We start from the raw sequence: 17,726 nt of genomic DNA, 5'->3' as shown, positions 1-17,726 counted from the left end.
TTAAAAATATACTTTCAAAACCAAACAGAACTTAAAAAAAATCATGCCAGTGAGAGCCTGGTCACCAGGGACACCAAAGCCATAATTAAAATATATGTTAATGAAAAGTCAGTTGAGGATCTGTGCCAGTCTTCCTCAGGGAGCCTTTATGTTAACCACACTCTGATACTGTTACTGGAAAACAATATTCTGAGCAGATACATTTAATATCTACAGCTATTAATAGTTACAGGTAGCTTAATACAGTGTCTATATCTTCCCAAACTCAACTGTCTTATCTCTGTTTCTGTGCTGCAGAAGAATACTGGGTTAAGAAATTCAGATAATGCCAGAGACAAATTTTTTTAAAACCTGAAAGAAAATGCTCCTTATTTTTTATCAGAGAAGAACATTTCTGCTCCATTCATTATTTTTTATCAGAGAAGAATATTTCTGCTCTGTTCAGAAAAGGCAACAGTACTATCTATGCAAGAGTAAATCAGATGCAACTATGAAACATGCCTGAATCCTTTGCTGCCTATGGCTTAGCAGCTACCTCATTTTCCCTAGACTTGAGGATGGGTAGGGAAGAAATATAGAAGAACAACTGATGAATAGAATTACGTCATGTTTGGAGAGTTTCTTGTCTCTGGCACATTACCTTCTCCTCTTCTCTTCCAAGTGCCCTTGTTAAAAAGAATTTGAAACTTTTCCCTTCCCCAGAGACTCAGATTATAATTTATTACTTATCTGTTATCTACATTTTATTTTCCTGAAGAATAAACCTACATCAACCTGACAGTTGTGCTGAATGGCAATGGTTTATGGACCAAGTAATTTATTTATTGTAACTATAACCATATGTTTTAACCTGCTACAAAATCATGAAATACTTCCCATCAATACAATACAATTAGATTTCTACACTGAATTGCTTAATGTGAATGTACAGCATTTCTGTACTTCAAACAAATAGTGTGAGGACATAAACAGCAGTTAAATGTATTCATGCCTTATTAGACACAGCTGCACAAATGGGCTGTCATATTTCATTAGAAAATACCATACAAGTTTTACGTGTGCACAGTACCCTTCATTTCTGCAGGCAACACCATACTTTAAATTACAGAACCCTCACAGAACAACATGCTATTTGTTTTAAAGGCACACAAAGGCAAACAATCTGGGATGAGGTGGTGCAGGGGAAACATCCAGAGGAAATTTAATTTTTTCTCCCATGCCTACCACATTTTTATTTAACAAAGCATTTTTATTAAATAGACAAAAGAGTAAACAGAGACTACAATGCTACAGAAGCTTCAGAATAGGAAATGCAGGTAATTTCTAGTATGGAGCAAATACTTCCTTCTGCTTTTTGGAGGAAGGTGGGATACAAATGAGAATCAAGCAGTCTTATTACAGTCTTGTTAAATGCACTTTTGTCAGGTCCATGGTATGCTGACTTTGATGCTCTTCTACTCTAATATGGTGCCATGGAGTGAAATAGGGAGGCCTCTGAAGAGGCATCTTTTTAGACAGTGAGAGTGCCTAAAGAAACCTCATGGCAATGTAAGGTAACTGGTAGCTGAAGAGATATGAACTGGAGAAAACCTAAAGAAAGACAACCCCTAGAGGAAAACCTCTTTTCATTTCCCAGGAAAACTCATGCTTGGCAGTAAGTACTACACAGGCAGTGGCAAGCCAGATTTGATTTTAAAAATGATTGTCCATTACCTACTGCAAAGGTAAAATCCCAATAGTTTTTTGCTGGCGAAATCAGCATGCTGCTTTCAAACATGACTTGCTTTTCTAACGTAGAGAAGGAGAGCTGAGCCTGCCTTCTTTGCTGGAAATGAGCAAACAATAGCAAGCAAGTCTATACATATACAAACAATTATGTTATAATTTATAATGAAAAAAATCTACCATGGCTCCACAGCTAGACCAGCCACAATCAGCTTGTTGTGTACTAGTGTCTTTTTGTGTAGCTTCCTTTGGCAGAGGGGTTTTCATTGAAAACAACAGTATTGTGAGTTCTCCAACACACTGCCAGTTCCACTTCACCACATAAAAGACAAAATCTTAAGTCAGAAAAAGAAGTTAAGTCCTAGACCACCCTGATCTTAGCTGGCCTGAAAGCTCAGAAAATTAACACCACCTTGTTTTTCATCAAATAAGCAAAATCAAATTAAAGAATATACTTGTTTTCCTGCTGAAAAGGATCTTCTATGTCTATGCATGATCCATGTACTTGGAAATATCTGACCCAAGAAGTGTGGGGGGCCTGTTGAAAGTTAATAGGACTCATTAACGTGGGGAGACAAACAGTGGCAGCCCCACTGTTAATTTTGGATATTGCCCACAGTAAAGTTTTCCACTAGCTTTCAACTGTGTTGTTTCTCTGCTTTCTTCTTGCTAGTCTGTAGGAAATAATCAAGTATATCCTACAAAGGAAGGAAAACCAAAGTGACAGACTAATATAATCACACTCAAACCCACATATACAGTGCTGGCACTATCAAACTGGTTTGCAGATAAGAGATTTGATAGGTGATTATTGCCTTTGAGCTAAGAAACCCTATGATAAGCAGTTCCTATGAATAAAGTTCTCACTATACACTGTGCTTTGTGGTGTTGACTTCATTATTATTACAACAGTATCTGTTGGGAGGGAGGACACAGGGGCTGTAAAAATAAGGCAATGCTCATTTCCTTTAAGACTACAGTATAATTAGTGAAAGCACAAAAAATCCAAAGGTAAACACAGTCTGGCTTTAAAAAGGGGGCAATATCCAATTGCAATTATTAGCTAAGAAATCCTACATATCTCAAGAAAAACCCCTTGCCTTTCCTACCTAGCCTATGACAAGCTGGGTGAACCATTTTGACTGAAAGCATTAAAAAAAAGTACGCCAAACAAGTATTTTTATCAAATAACTATGAATAGCATAGTGAATGAAATTGAAATAAAATAAAATGCTAGAATTCAAATGGAGCTGTCTACTTCCCCATCTCTATTCATATATGACTTTGCCTGCCAGTAACACTCAACTAACATCAAATTGATGAGCTTATTAGCAGAGACTTAACACCACAAAAACACACTTGATTCAGTATTCAGCAAAGCCTTGATAATTAACTTGTCTATCAGGAGGCTGATGAATGGGCATTGCTAATGGGATTTCTGTAGTTAAGAGGCAAAAAGATGAACTAAAGGAATCTGCAGTCTCATACTGCTTACCTGTGACCACAAAGCAACATCTTAAAAGGCACTGCTTACAAGTCCCTGCCTTCCAATATAAAAGATGCTGCTGCCAAGAGTTCTTGACTCCTCCACTTTGTCGGATCCAAAATAATGCATGCCATTTTTCTGTGGGTTAATAAGCCATGACATTTGTCCAGGCTATTGGAGACAATTGCCATGTAGGAAAAGTGCTTTTAAAAACATATTTCATGTATGACAGCCTATCCTGTAGAAGTAAAACCAGAAAGAAGCTAGACAATTTTTTTTTTGTGAGGGTGGTACCAATCTCCTTAAGAAGCAGACACTGGAAACCAGATCCTGCATCCAGGTAGTAGGCAACTCATCACTGGAGCACTGTGTAGAGCAAAGCAAGGACTTACAGGGAATACATGCAACAGAAGCTTTGCCTCTTGGAGCACAATCATCAGTCAAAGAATAAATGATGATTTATTCAATATTATTAATACTGAGCCTCCTCACTATTCCTCTACATATACTGGGAGGGATTGTGGGCACCCACCTTTTGGCACAGTTAACATCAACTCTTTCAGAAAGTAAGGAGTTAATGTTACATTTTAAGGAGGAAAGTCACAGAGGAGAGAGAATGGCAAGTGACAGGCAGGGCGATAGCTCTGCATAGGGATTTATTTAATGTTAAAACAATTGTTAACTGTATCTTATTTGTACTTTCAAAGTAGTCTGAGCAAGAGCATTCTACATACAGGAAACTATTTTAACAAGAAGAATGCTACATATACATATAGAATAAAATAATTTATATGTGTATATATATGCACATACATATCTTTCTTTCTGAGCAGAACCACTTGGAATGCCTTAATCCTGGCATGTCAAACTGGGAAATGACCATAACTAAGCTCCCTAAGCCCATGGAATATGGATTATAGCCAACAAGCTCCTTCTCTATGGAGTGTCATAGATGGTGACACAAAACCAAACACTCTGAAAAGAACTCATCAGTTCCTCTAACTTAGTTCACTCTTTCACCTCTATTGCTGTAGTACCAAGATGTCTCCAGCAATTTAGGGCTCTGCTTTATAGAAATGTTTAAGAAACACATAAACACATCTGAATTCCAGTTAAAAACAAGGTAGCATGAGCATAAGAGGCACTGAACAAGCAAAAGGAATTGAGACCATGTGAGACAGGTGTCAAGATACTTCAGGGTTTGTATATACCAGTTTTTATGAAAGACCCTGAAATTTAATATAAAGTTCATGTAGAATAAAAACTTAAGAAGTTAAAGGAAGAATCCAAATGGGTTTGCATGTAATGGAGTTGACTACAGTGTAAATGCAATAAGTCTAACAAACAGATGGCTAAATAAAAACTAACAGTAAATAATTTGAAAGCTTAAGTAATTGATACATGACTATTTTTACTTAATCAACAAATTACATTTGATTGTTTAGTTGTGTAAGACAGAATGTGTATCAGTGTCCAAACTACAATTTCATCCAAAGATACCAAATTCCAGAGGATGACCTTTGCAATCACCATGGTATCATGCAAGACTCCCACCAAGACAATTCATTCCATATGTAGCTTTATGTTGAAAAGTAACTGAGCTAATTTCAAGATTTATTTTTAAAATGTAAAATCTCTAATTGTGGGCAGCTAACACTATGGTTCTTTCCAAATACTGTTGGAATATCACTTCTGAAGAGATTAACTGATCAGCATTGTAGGCCACCAGAAAGATAATTTATTGCACTGAGCTGAGCTATGTAATTATAAATTACACATAGAAAAAGCAATATAAATAATAACAACAAGGAATGTCACTGATCCTAATCTAGTCTTTGTAGAAGGTCTCTCAACAGCTGACATTAATTATTCTTGCAGAGCAAGAACAAGAACTACAAAAGCTTTTCTATTTTCTCACTTCTTTCTAGTAAACTGCTTGCTTGAGCAGACCAAAGCCCATGCTTAAGCTCTTGGTATACACCAGTTTAGAGTCAATAAATGTTACCTAGTGACTACTGTATACTGTAGAAAAGCTGAGGAGTCTAAAAACTACATTGAGTTCTAGGCAGGGAAAATTTGTAAGCTGTCTTAAGAGTTTCCAAATGTACTGGCAAAGGTTTCTGTGCAGGCATGTATGTGTGAGGAACGCCTAACCTATTATGTGCAAATAAATAATAATGTCACCCTTGATTAAGTAATGAGTTGTGTACCTTACATTTGTAAAAATGGTAAAGAATCACAGCACAGGATGACATGGTTACTAACACCCTAGCTATTAAATCTTGCTACTAAAACATTAACTACAATATAAAATACTCAGCAGTATTGTGATTTTTCCACTTCTTTTTTTTCCCGAATTTGAACGCTAATATTCATAAGAGAATGATGTAATTTATTAAACTAATAACCACTTTCTGCCAAAAGGAAAATAAACACATTGGAATGACATCTGGCATTAAGTCTCTGTTTCGTTAAAAACATGTTTATACTTTCTGTTTCTCAAGACACCAAGGAAAACAATAAAACAATTTTACAGCACCAAATTAGTACTAATTAGTACTTGGAATTTTAAACATGAAAATACTGTACTGTCAAGAGCTCTCCACCTAAGTGTATGTACACAGCTTCCACCACCAAAGTACTTGACCTACTTGTATTACTACTAAGAGTGACTAAAAATTCCAGTTGCTTTTGCTAAAATATTAATGTTCTCTTTTTTATGGTAGCTGAAAGGACTTTTAGTCAGATAGGCATCATAAAGGTAGTTATATCCACTGATCTATAGGATGAAACTGTGAAAGTGTTAACAATTTTTGGTTATGGATTGATTTTGTGAATTTGTTTGGTTTGTGGGTTTTTATACTATCCTTTATTATGAATTTAATTCAAATTACTCTTGAGATTATGTGACATTAATAAGCATCACAAAACAAAATTTTGACAGTTCTGAGATCCAATGGTAGCATCATGGTTTTTACATCAATGCTGAAGCTGTCTAATTTCCCAGAAAATTGTGAAATGTTGGACAGCTGGTGCAAAAACTTTGTGGCACAAAAAATCTCAAGAAGCAAGATTTCCCTCTCCAACACTATAATAGCAATGAATTTAATAATCTTTCAGATACACTTATTTTTGTCAATTCAGCTATTCTAATACAACAGTGCTGGTACATTTGCAGTTTTAGAAGGAAGTTTACCCCAGATACCTTAAAAAAGAAGGGAATGTCCTCATCCTAAAGAAGAAAGACAGCTTCCTCTTTTGGGAAGGGTCACTGAAAAAAATCCTAATCTTGGAATTTAAATGGTGGGGGTTAATAAAATAAGACTTCTACTCAGTATGACAAGTACTTTACTCTTAAATCTTGAGAATAAGTTATGCCAGAAGGATTCAGCAAATTCTAAGAGGTAGCACCCAACCTCAGCAATTTTAGAGTAGAGCCATGCAAAGAGGAAAGACATTTTCCCTTGGGGCACATTATGGTCCTATTCACACTATCTGCTGGGTACTTTTAAACTGAATTTGGAGGCAAAAATCCCTGCTCAGTAAATATATGAGTAGTATATCTTAAAAAAGCAAGGTTTTTTTCTCTCACAGTGTCACATTTTGTTTACTCTGGAGAGAGCTCCTCCTGTGCTTTTGTATTTCATAGGCCCAAGAAAAGGACCAGCTAGCGTGGCAGAGCTCGGAAAATGCAAAAGGCTTAAGTCCTTTAACTCAGAGGTTTAAATCCTCTCCCCATAAAGACACACATTTTAGAGGAAGAGGGAATATAGCTAAAAAGTATGGAGTGGCAACACTCTTTCTTTGTTACCTCCCTAAATACTAAATCTTCGCTTGCAGGGAAACAAGGCAGTCACATGAGGAATACTGGAGAGTTACAGGCAGTGTAAATGGTGCAGCATTTGGTCTCTTTTCCCTTTCCCATTTATCCGTTTTATGGATGGTTAGAATGAGAAAAAATAGAAAGAGGATCTCAAGAGAAGAAAAATGCAATGGGGTAGGATATCTCCTAGGTAAATAGGACAAGCTGTTTCAATTCACACAGTATTTAAAACTCCTCAGTAATGAAAGCTCTATCATGTGCAGAGGTAGAGCAGTAAAACACAGAGAAAACCTTTGATTGACAAAATGAATCACTTTGATGCATTACTCTTAGATCATCATCCTCTTTCCTTTGAGGTCAACACTATGATTCCATTGAAATCTAATTTCACTCTCAAACTACTTATCCATCCCAGTAAAGAAGAAAACAGCACTGTGCTAAGTATGCAGCTGCACTTTTAGCAGACCTTCAGTCAAAATCAAACTTCCTTGATGCAGATGTAAAAAATTTAATGAGCCAACATAAGTCTGGAAAAATGTAGAGATTTTAGTTATGAAAAAATAGTAAAGTGGGCTGTTTTGACCTCTAGCAGACCATTTTTTAAACTGAGTACTTGCAATTGAAAAGGATAAATCAAGGAGCAGAGAGAAAAAGAAAAAACCAAAAAAGGTTATTCAGTGTAATAGTTAGACAAAAGGTTTCTTATTAACAATGTGGTTTTTTTTTCTGAAAAGCACAAACTAGATTCATCAGAGAATCATGAGAGCCATCAGAGAGATCCAGTAACAACAAAAATTCCAGCACTGTGCAGATTTCTTTTTTTGGGAAATCTGAGATTCTAACATCAACTGTTTTTACTGCATTATCTCCTTTAGCATCAGCTGGAATCTGACATTCATCCATCAGCAGAAAATCTAGAATTCCTACATTGTCAGAATCTAACAATATTAGTCCCAGTAGATCTTTTACAAACAGTTATCTTCAATGTTGTTCCAATATACAGTAGAAACAATACTGCTTTCATGTTGAAACAAGTACTTTTTATTGAAGATTCTTTAAGATTTATTATTTTAAACTATATGAAACATAAGAAATATGCTAAAGAATTTCTCAGTAGTACTGCTGAAATAAAGTATCACAGCACCAAATTTAGTGCAGTGTGCTATGTACCAACCATTCACAAAGTAATGCTCTGGATGATTTTTTTAAAATAAAAATATCTCTAATGTCTTCTGGGTCTCAACACTTTGCTCTCCCTACATACCCCTGTAAACAGTGCAAAGACAGGCCATGCACTCAGAAGCAGATAATGCATGTCAGATTTTGTCTTCAAAATAGTCTGTATAATTCAAAATAACAGTTGCTTGAACTACTGAAAACAAGTATGTGCTTCAGGAACAGTTAGAAATGCTAGCCTAGAAAGTTTGCTTTGGCTAACACAGTTTACCTTAATATGATGGTGGAAGGCAGAGGGTATAATCCAAAGCCACCTACGATTATGAGAGTGCTTGTTAAACATTTCTTTTTCATGAAATATGTAGTTTGGTTGCTCCTTACCTCTGTTTTCCCATTCTCTGCTGATTTACTGCATTGCTTTTATATAGGCAGCTGTCTGTTGTTGTGAAAACAATGCTGAGCTTGCAGCTTTATTTTAATTCTAAAGCTGAACTGGTTTTAAGATGGAACTTAGCCAGCCTCTGAGAAGAGCTATGTGACATGACTCACTGTGGGAGAGAGAAGGGGACTATGGGCTGTCAGTCCCATCCTCTACAGAAAAACTATAGAATGGCTAGAATGAGTTCTTTTACCTGAGGTGTTCTTCCTTTTTTTAATAAATAAAGTTGCCTATGATACTCCAAAATACTTCAGCCTTACCAAGAGACAATAGTTTTGAAAGTGAATTTAGACAAGAGCTTGCTACTAAGTTTCACAATTTTTTGCTTTCCAAACTTTGCAGGAAGCCATTGACTACAAAGCTATGAAATGAAGTATGGGCATATTCTTCTTGAAGGACCAGGGACTGTACCCTGCTGCCAGAGATGATGAGGAGAATCAAATTGGTTGGTTGTTCCAGACATCTGATTTTTACAGAGGTATCTGGTTTTCACTCATTTAAAGCTGACTCATTAACTTCATTGGGAGTTTACTCATCAAGACATGCCTCTTGTTAGGGTTTCAGAAGATGTTTAAAACAATAAATAGTACAGGAAGAAAAGTTTTGAGCTTTCTGTGAACTTCAACAGAAATTAGCTTTACTAGGTTCTTAGAAAAAGCTCCTCCTTTGTTTGGTACATCTCCAAAGGTTAGTAGGATAAAGTTCAAAATACCACTAACTCTTAATTTCCTGAGAGCAATCCAAATGTGATAGAAAATGGTATGTAAATAATACTGTGGTCACAGACAGGATGCCATAAAAAATGTGATGGTGGGAAAAACTGAGGTTAGATGACAGTTTTGAACAAGAGAAACATCACTCTCCTGGTGTGTGGAATTTCCAACTCAAAAAATCAAACACGTTTTACACTTACATAGTAACAAACTCCTCTCTGCATTTGATTCAGCATGTTACCTCAAGAAGCATATAATGATAATGATCATGATCATGATCATGATCATGATAATGATAGCAACAACAATCCTGGGCAATGCCAGAATCAATATCTTCTTGAAATTTCATATAAATGTAAAACTGTCACCCAATTCAGATTACTGATATGCTTCACCTTTAATGCCTACTCCTTTGTTTATATAATTTCTTAGACACAGCTATAAAAGAATAAATATGTAGGTTACCATTCCTTTTACCCATTTGGTAATAAGGAACAGCTCCTTAGCAAGACATCCCAATGCAGTTCTTGATAAAAAAATACAAGCTACAGAATGCAATGGAAAATATTAAACATACCTGCAGAAGTAATCGCTCAAAGGCAAGGAAATTGTCCCATTTGGAAGTTTGGGGGTGTTTCAAAGTCTGGACTGTGGCCAGCACAAGCTGTAGAAGACCACAGTGGTTCTCCAAAGCTTTGAGATTGTTTCGGAAAAGCTGAATGTATGAGCTGAGCTGTTCAGGGGTGACTCTGCCTGTAGAAAAGAAAACAGGACACAGCATTCAGTGGAGACAAATGCAAAACTAAATGTTTTAAATTATTGTGAAAAGGTTATAGAGAACTTTAGAGGCCTCTCCACTATGGGTCTGATCTTAGCTTTGCTGCAATCACTGGGAGCTTCAGCAACAGGTCAGGACAAAGATTTACATCATCCATGAATTGTGCCTTGAGATATGCAATATGGTAGCTTTTTAACAATGTACAACAGATGGTGACATAAAGGGTAATACTTTTGTTTTCAGACAAAGAGGGACATTCATTTCAGCTAGGAAAATAATATTTGATGACTACTTCTAAACAATCTTTCTGTTTTTACCAGAAGTCCAATGGCAATTTGTGAGTTTTTTACTTTATAGCAAATTCAAATCTTCTCACCACTTCCTGAGGGTACATTTTTGATTAGTCTTGACTCAAGAAACAGGTATAATGTTAGTGACACAAGGAACTACTTTTGGAGCTGTTCTTGGAAGGGACATTTCCAATGTGTGACCCTTCAGTTTCTGACATGCAGTAACCACAGCATGATTTCACCAGCTGTTTGAAAATAAACACCCCAATGCCCACTCATGGTCCTGTAGATCTTTTCTTATTAGAAGAGCATGAGGAGCACCATTTGGGCCAGATGAACATTACAGGATTAGCTGTTTATCCAGCATTAAAATGCCAGCTGAACTGCTCAAGCAACTTATATTTTGGAAGGGATCTCTTTCAGGAAGGAAGGCAGCTCAACTATCCCAAGAAAATCACCACAGATGGCAATTACACATGCCATCAACAGACAGGCAAAAATGGTGTCAAAACACCATCCTAGCTGCAAGTCTGGATTGCGACCCAGGCCAGGGCTGGTTCCTGGAAGCCTCTGCCAGTAACAAGTCATCTTCCTCAAGCAAACCAGACCTAAAAAGCAGGGATATATGAGCTAGAGTGAGGAGGATCCTTTAACTTAAATGGGACAGTCTTTGGTGCCAGGAAGTCATGAGGGTGTCCTGATGCTTATTGGTTCATAGCTTACAACATTGATAATTTCAGTCAGAATTTTTCCATAAAGGAAAAAACCTTATAAAACTGCCACTGTGTTTCTTCTCTGTGTTAGGTTATATCATCACTTAACAAGGCTCCCCATCTGCCTTCATCCTTTCAGTATCATATAAATGGCAAATAAATTATTCCAACAGTGAATAAATGTTGAAAGCTCCTCCTCTTAGTTTCAGTGATATCAAGGGCGGTCTTTGAAAGAGCATTTAGATTTGGAAAAGCTGCTAAATAAAGCCAAAACACGCGGGCTCTTTATGTGAATTTTAATGGAAAGCATCAAACCGAAAAGTCAGCAAATTAACACACAAATCAAGCTGACACCACTCAGTGGGCCAGAGGGCTGACAAAAGGCTTCCACGGTTAGCCCACGTAGACTAAAACAGCAACCATGGCCATGTGTGTTTTTAGACTAAACACTGGAGCTTTCAGTCTTGTTTTATTTCTTTTAAAGCTGTGTCAGGCAGATTTACACGGTGATTTGAAAATGTAAGTCCATGATGCCTTGCAGCATACCTTTGATAATGACTGCATTACTCAGAGCAGTGCTGATATATTGTAGCATATTCAAAATCTGATAACTTGCTTCAATTGAGAAAAGGTGCAGTTGCCAGCCCTTCCTTCATATGAGTCAGAAAAATAGGAGGGCTTTCAAGACTTCTGATTTCAATTAAAAAAAAAAATTCAAGAGTTTTGTTCCACATTGTTCCTTGTGAAAGCGAATCCAGATGAAGCACCGGATCAGTTTGAAAGCCATTCAGCACCATTTCAGATAAACAATCAAATTCTTTCCCACCCTCAGAATACCACCAAAAGAAAGTCCAACACATATGTAAGTACAAGGAAAATCCTGACCTTAGCAAGTCATTAACAAAACTTATACTGGCATTAAGGAGTGCAGCATCTCATCTGTGATATTTACAATACCCCTAGAACCACTCAGATCCAGGATTTGAGAGTTCCAGCCAACTTCTACACAGCAATCTCCCTGGACAGCTGGCTGATAAATATATTTCCAGTATTCTACTATTCCAGTAGCTGAGGAAAGGAATTTGGGAAAGTAATTGGTGGTAATCAGCAATTAGATGACTTTTCCTGAGGCCTAAATCCTCATCATCTTCCCTGCTGCTTGCTCACAGAGGGAGATTTCAGCACAACAGACTACTGCTAATCTAATTTCAACCCTACCAGCCCTTTGAGTTTTTGAAGTCCCTTTGTTGTTTCAAATTGTTTTATTGCAATGTTGCAGATAGGTCGTAAGAAATCAAGAGGAGATCTATTTCAACCACATCATGTCTTAACTGTCATTTTGTTCTCTTAAAGCATATTTCAAGGTTCACAGGCAGAACATGGCAACTACTGGCAAAAGGACTTTAGTGCAAGTATCTTGTCCTGCTCTCTTCTTCCTGCCCCATCACATTCATACGCCTCTCCAAACTCTAGGTCCATGCAGAGTCAGAAGTTTGTGTGGGCATCAAAGCCTGACTGTGAGAAATATGTTATGCTGACAAAGCACTTGATAATTTTTAAATTCCTGAATGGGAAAAGGAAAATCTTGAATTCAACCACTGTTAGGATTTAAAAATACTGATAACCTTTTTGAATAAATGCTAGGAATTCCATATTGTCTAAGAAATAACCTTTGCCATTAACAGTTATCAAGCAGAATGTGTGAAACAGGTATATTTGTCCCAAACTCAGTCAACTACATCCCAATACAGGACTTGAAAAAATGACATCTACTGAAAGCAATATTAAAACAAAACAAAAACCAACCATGCACACACACAAAAACAACTACAAACCTCAAGAAAAACAACACCACCACCACAAATCACCCCAACACTTTGAAGCCTCAAGCCTCTTCACAAGTATAAGAGAGAGGATAAAATCAGTAAGGTAGTCACTGGGAAGTATCACAGAGAAACCCAAAACTTAACAGAATATAGGAGGATGGGAAGCAGGTAAGAAAAACAGACTAATGATGTGTGGAAACTGCTTCAGCTAAAAAACAACAAATGGCTAGTTTGGCACAATTAACATATTTGTGCACTAAAGAAATGATCTTGGGAAACAGAATGAAATAATAGGGTAGGAAATGAGACTGGATATTACAGAAGTAACAGAAACAGGACAGACTCGTGACCAATCTCACTACTGAGGAACCTGTCCTATGCAAAAAACACTGAACATCAGTGTGATGAAGCAGTTCTGTGTTTTAGGGCTCTGATAAATGGAAGATAAAAAGTAAGACATAGCAGAGACTAGACTAGCCTAGGAAAAGAGAAATCTAACATTTGTGTCAAAGAAACGATGAAATTAGCTACCTTACTTAGCTGATATCAGGACAAATGTCCAAGAAAAAAAAATCTTGCATCACATGTAACACTGGGATAAAATGCAAAGTACATTTATCAGAGAACATCATGTCAAATTGAGATGTAACCAACCAACAAATTAATTACAATACAAATGGATTTAACATAGCATTAATTGTGCCCTAACCATACTTGAGTGGGAATAGAGTGGGATTACAAGAATTGTAAGATACCTAAGAAACACCCAAAAACAGATGGCAGGTAATATGCAATAGAGAAGTACTAGTATATAAAAAGATAAGATAAACTAAGAGTGTTCTGTGTGCTTGTACATATTTATAGTACAAATTTTGGTAATAAATGGTGCCAAAACAGGTGCTGTCAGAAGCTGGTGGAACATCATTAATATGGAGAAAGAGCAGCCAGCAGATCTGGATTGCTTTGAGTATTGGACAAATGTAAGTAGGATGAAATTTATCAGTATAGAAATGATGCATTTTGGGGGTAGGGTAGAGCTATAAATGCATAGTTAAAACCTGGAAATGACAAAAGAAGGAAATAATGTCTAGGCTTGTTCATTGTAAAAGAGCAGGTACAATTCCTTTCAAGTGACACAGTTGTAGTAAAAACAGAGGCCATAGAATGCTTCAATGTCTAGAGGCCATAGAAATGCCTCAATACAAAGCCTCTCCTTCCAGGAGTCTGCTCTGTGCAGCTCAAATCACTCCCGTTCCTGGAAGTTTACTCAAAACTGTGATGCATGCACAGAGAGGACGCTATAACAATTAGGATGACAGAGAACTAAAGTTAGGAAAGCAAAACAGAAATATCTGGCTTATATGGGCTCCCTGAATCAGCTGGTAAAAAAATGAGGTCTCTTTGAATACATAAAAATATTTACATGAAAGTTCAATTCTGGTACTACAACCAATGGGGATAAATAATACATGAATATAATTACACAAGACATTAAGAAACATCACTGTATCAATCAGCCTTCCAGTAGTGGAGGCAAACAAATATAACTTGCTCTAACGTGAGTTTTGATGAGTGTCTAATGAGCAGCTGCATAAATGTTCACAGGCTTAATTCAATATAAATGGACCACTTCAATCCTTTATTCCTATGGTAATTAATTTGTAAAAACACTGGTTGAATTCCACCTCCAACTTTCAAGAATTTAGAGCAGATCTCAAAAGAACCACAGAATAATTTTGCCTACTTGTCAATTACAGAAAGTGCTGCTTGCTTCTGTTTTTGTTTTTATTAATAATTAATTGAATAAATAATTTTTTGCTAAATATGGAAACAGCAGCACTGAATATCAACATTTTCAGTGTTTTACCATATCAAATATACACAGTTCATAATACATGTACAAATGATGTCATGCACAATTATTCTGAAGGGAAGAAGTATTTTTGTTACTGGTAAGCAGATCACTCAACATAGACATACTGCAGCAGAAATTACCAGTAAGTGATATTAAAGGTCTGTCAAAAATCTGGGTTTGAGTAGTAAAAGAAGGCTGAGTGGAACAGAAAGACTTTCACCTCAACAGTTAAACAAAAAGTCAACTGGACAAACCACATTTGTAGACATTAAGACACAATTTACCAGTATGACTTTTTTTCCATTTGAAATTAATGTTGCAGTCTATGCAGTGCAATGCAGGCATTGCTTCAAGAATATAACTATTTTTCAAGATGGATTTACTGGTAGAAGTAATTTTTTTTAAAATTAGAATCCAAAAGTGCTTATGCATCCAATAAAAATTTATGGATGAACAAGGTGGTTAAAGAGCAAAGGTCAGAATTATCAATGCACTCTTCCAAACATCCAGGCCTTATTTTTTTCATATAACACTTAGTTAATTATCTCCATAGGGACAAGGAAACAAGTAAATAGGAAAGTACATTTTGGACCAACTGAGTAAATCTGTGGATGCTCTTCCAAGACTGCAGGAACCGCCAAATACACACAGCTTTTAACTTTGTTCAGTTTTATGCAAGAAGACAGAGCTTCACTGGCTGGAATCCTTTTAGTGAGGTCCATTTTCCACTTGAAAGAATGAAGAATAAGAAACAATCCTGGCATGCTTATGCTCATAGACAAGATTTTTCAAGTCAGTAGAGGGCTGAAGAAATCCAGATAAATTGTTTTCCTTGTCCACAGTCTAAGCAACATAGACCTATCTCTCCCAGTAGCAATGCTGGACACTTCAGAGGAATGTAGAAAGCTCTTGTACTCCACAAATCCAATTGGGCAACTGTGCTGCTAAGGGAGCTGGATATGTGACAGAGTCAGAGCAATTGAGGAGGGCAGATGTTGCCCCTTATGTCTCCTTGTTAGTCTAATTTCCAGATGCTGTTATTGACTCAAAATACTTTTGTACTTCATGGGAAGCTTCAATAACAATCTTTAACAACAAGCACCAGGAAAATAATTTAATCTCAACTTTTGTTTAGCTTACTTCAAAAGTCATCCGGCCTTTAAACTGTTAACAAAGAAAAGAAGAACATCAACTAATCCCTTGTTCTTTGGAGAGAAGGAAAGTAGGCCAGTATGGGATGCTGTTTGGCTGGCTTCTCCAGAATAAGGATCTGAAGAGCTCTAAACCTTACAGCAGACTGAAAACAGATGTCTCAGGCTTATTTCTAACAGCACACGCTCATTTCCTGCAAATGTGAGTCCATCTGTCCTGGGGTTTATGGTCACTTGTAGGCCTCTCCCTTTTTTTGTGGAAGAAACACCAGTACCCAGATAAGCCCATGGTCACAGGTGTGAGTACAAAGAGCAAGTCCCTACTAGAGCAATGCCAGGATAAATCCCTTTCGGGAGTCTGAGCAGTCCCTGAAGTACATCCCAAAGTACACTGCCACAAGGCAGGGGCAGGCTCCTGCTGCCTGCCCCCACAGCACTGTGCCATCAAGGAAGAGCTGTGATCAGCCCTGACTGATTCCCATTCCTCTTGCCACCTTAACAACATCTGCAGAACACAGGCATTGGAGGTCAGCCACTCTGCCCTGTCTGTCATAGGCTTTCTAGTATATCTCAAGACCATGAGGGAGGCACAGCCTGCCATATCTCACACCTGAAGGTGTGTATTGCAGTGGCTTTCATGGAGCCACAGACAATGGTGACAACTATGCTAATGCTTAGCAAATTCTGCAATAGAGGCATATACCCAGAACAAAAAAAGCTGAACTGTATTTACCACTCAGCTAGCACTTGCCATGTGAGCTTGAACATCTACACCCAACTTGGCTTCAGTCCCATCAGCTGTAGCATTGAGTTGGTTATCCCAAAAGCAGTTTATTCTCTATCACTAGATGTGTATGGTGTCATTAAATCCTTGTTTTAACAGTGTTCCTATAGAGCTCAATTATATATGGCCCAAGCCATAAGCTTGCTGCTTTAGCTTTCTCTCCTAATCAGCCTTAATTTTTTATTACAAAACGGAAGCCACACTTAAATATGAGTTCTGTTGACAATTCTTTTGAAATTCTTTTACATGCCTTAAAACAAATAAAACCTAATCAATTAGGTGGGACAAATATAATGAAAGCACTCTAATACAATCATCAAGATTTTCACTTCTAAGCATCTAAATCCAGAAGCATCTAAATATGACCCTAGTTATGATTTATGACTCCTAGACCATCTACAGTTTCATGTTTTCAAATACATCCTGAAGGCTTTGACAAATATATAGTTTAGGTGCTTCAATATGAGTTGATTTTTTTTTCTTTTATGTTCTTCAGAACTTTGTTTTTAAATGTTCTGGCCCTTCAAATGATTGTTTCCTTCTCTGTGTACTCTACCATTCAGTAGATTGTTAAGTCAGTATGCACAGAAAAGTAACAATCATATCTAGCTAATGTCTACAATACACTCTGATTGCCCTTCTAAATATTAAAGCAAATTTAAAGAAAAGAGAACTCCATGAATAAACAGATGAGATCTTGTCTTCCAGAATTAAGCTTCCCAGGGGTTATCATCAATATTAAACTTCCAATTTAATACCGGCATACCAGAGTTTACCAAATACTCCTCAAAATCCTGAGTAAATATGCATAGGGGTGATTTTATTACTTAGTTTTTACCACTTCCACCAAGTTAATAAATGCAGAATACAAGGCCAACTCCCAAACAGACAGTCTCCAGCCCTTAAAACTCAGTAATCCCTGGAAACAGTAATTCACTGTTTCTGCAAAAGGACTTGAAATCTACAA

General features: G+C 36.9%; 1 protein-coding gene across 1 annotated transcript in view; it reads right to left on the bottom strand.

Moving 5' to 3' along the window:
• Positions 1–17,726, bottom strand: part of SCFD2 (sec1 family domain containing 2) — a 186,028-nt gene that overhangs the window by 127,862 nt on the left and 40,440 nt on the right. Inside the window, exon 4 of the mRNA XM_058803724.1 lies at positions 9,940–10,115. Within this exon, the coding sequence (XP_058659707.1) occupies positions 9,940–10,115 (176 nt within the window). The remainder of the gene's footprint in view (positions 1–9,939; positions 10,116–17,726) is intronic.

This window comes from Ammospiza caudacuta, chromosome 4, assembly GCF_027887145.1.
Source record: "Ammospiza caudacuta isolate bAmmCau1 chromosome 4, bAmmCau1.pri, whole genome shotgun sequence".
NCBI lineage: Eukaryota > Metazoa > Chordata > Aves > Passeriformes > Passerellidae > Ammospiza > Ammospiza caudacuta.
Note: the sequence above shows the minus strand (reverse complement) of the source record. Positions and strands in the feature narration are given on the sequence as shown.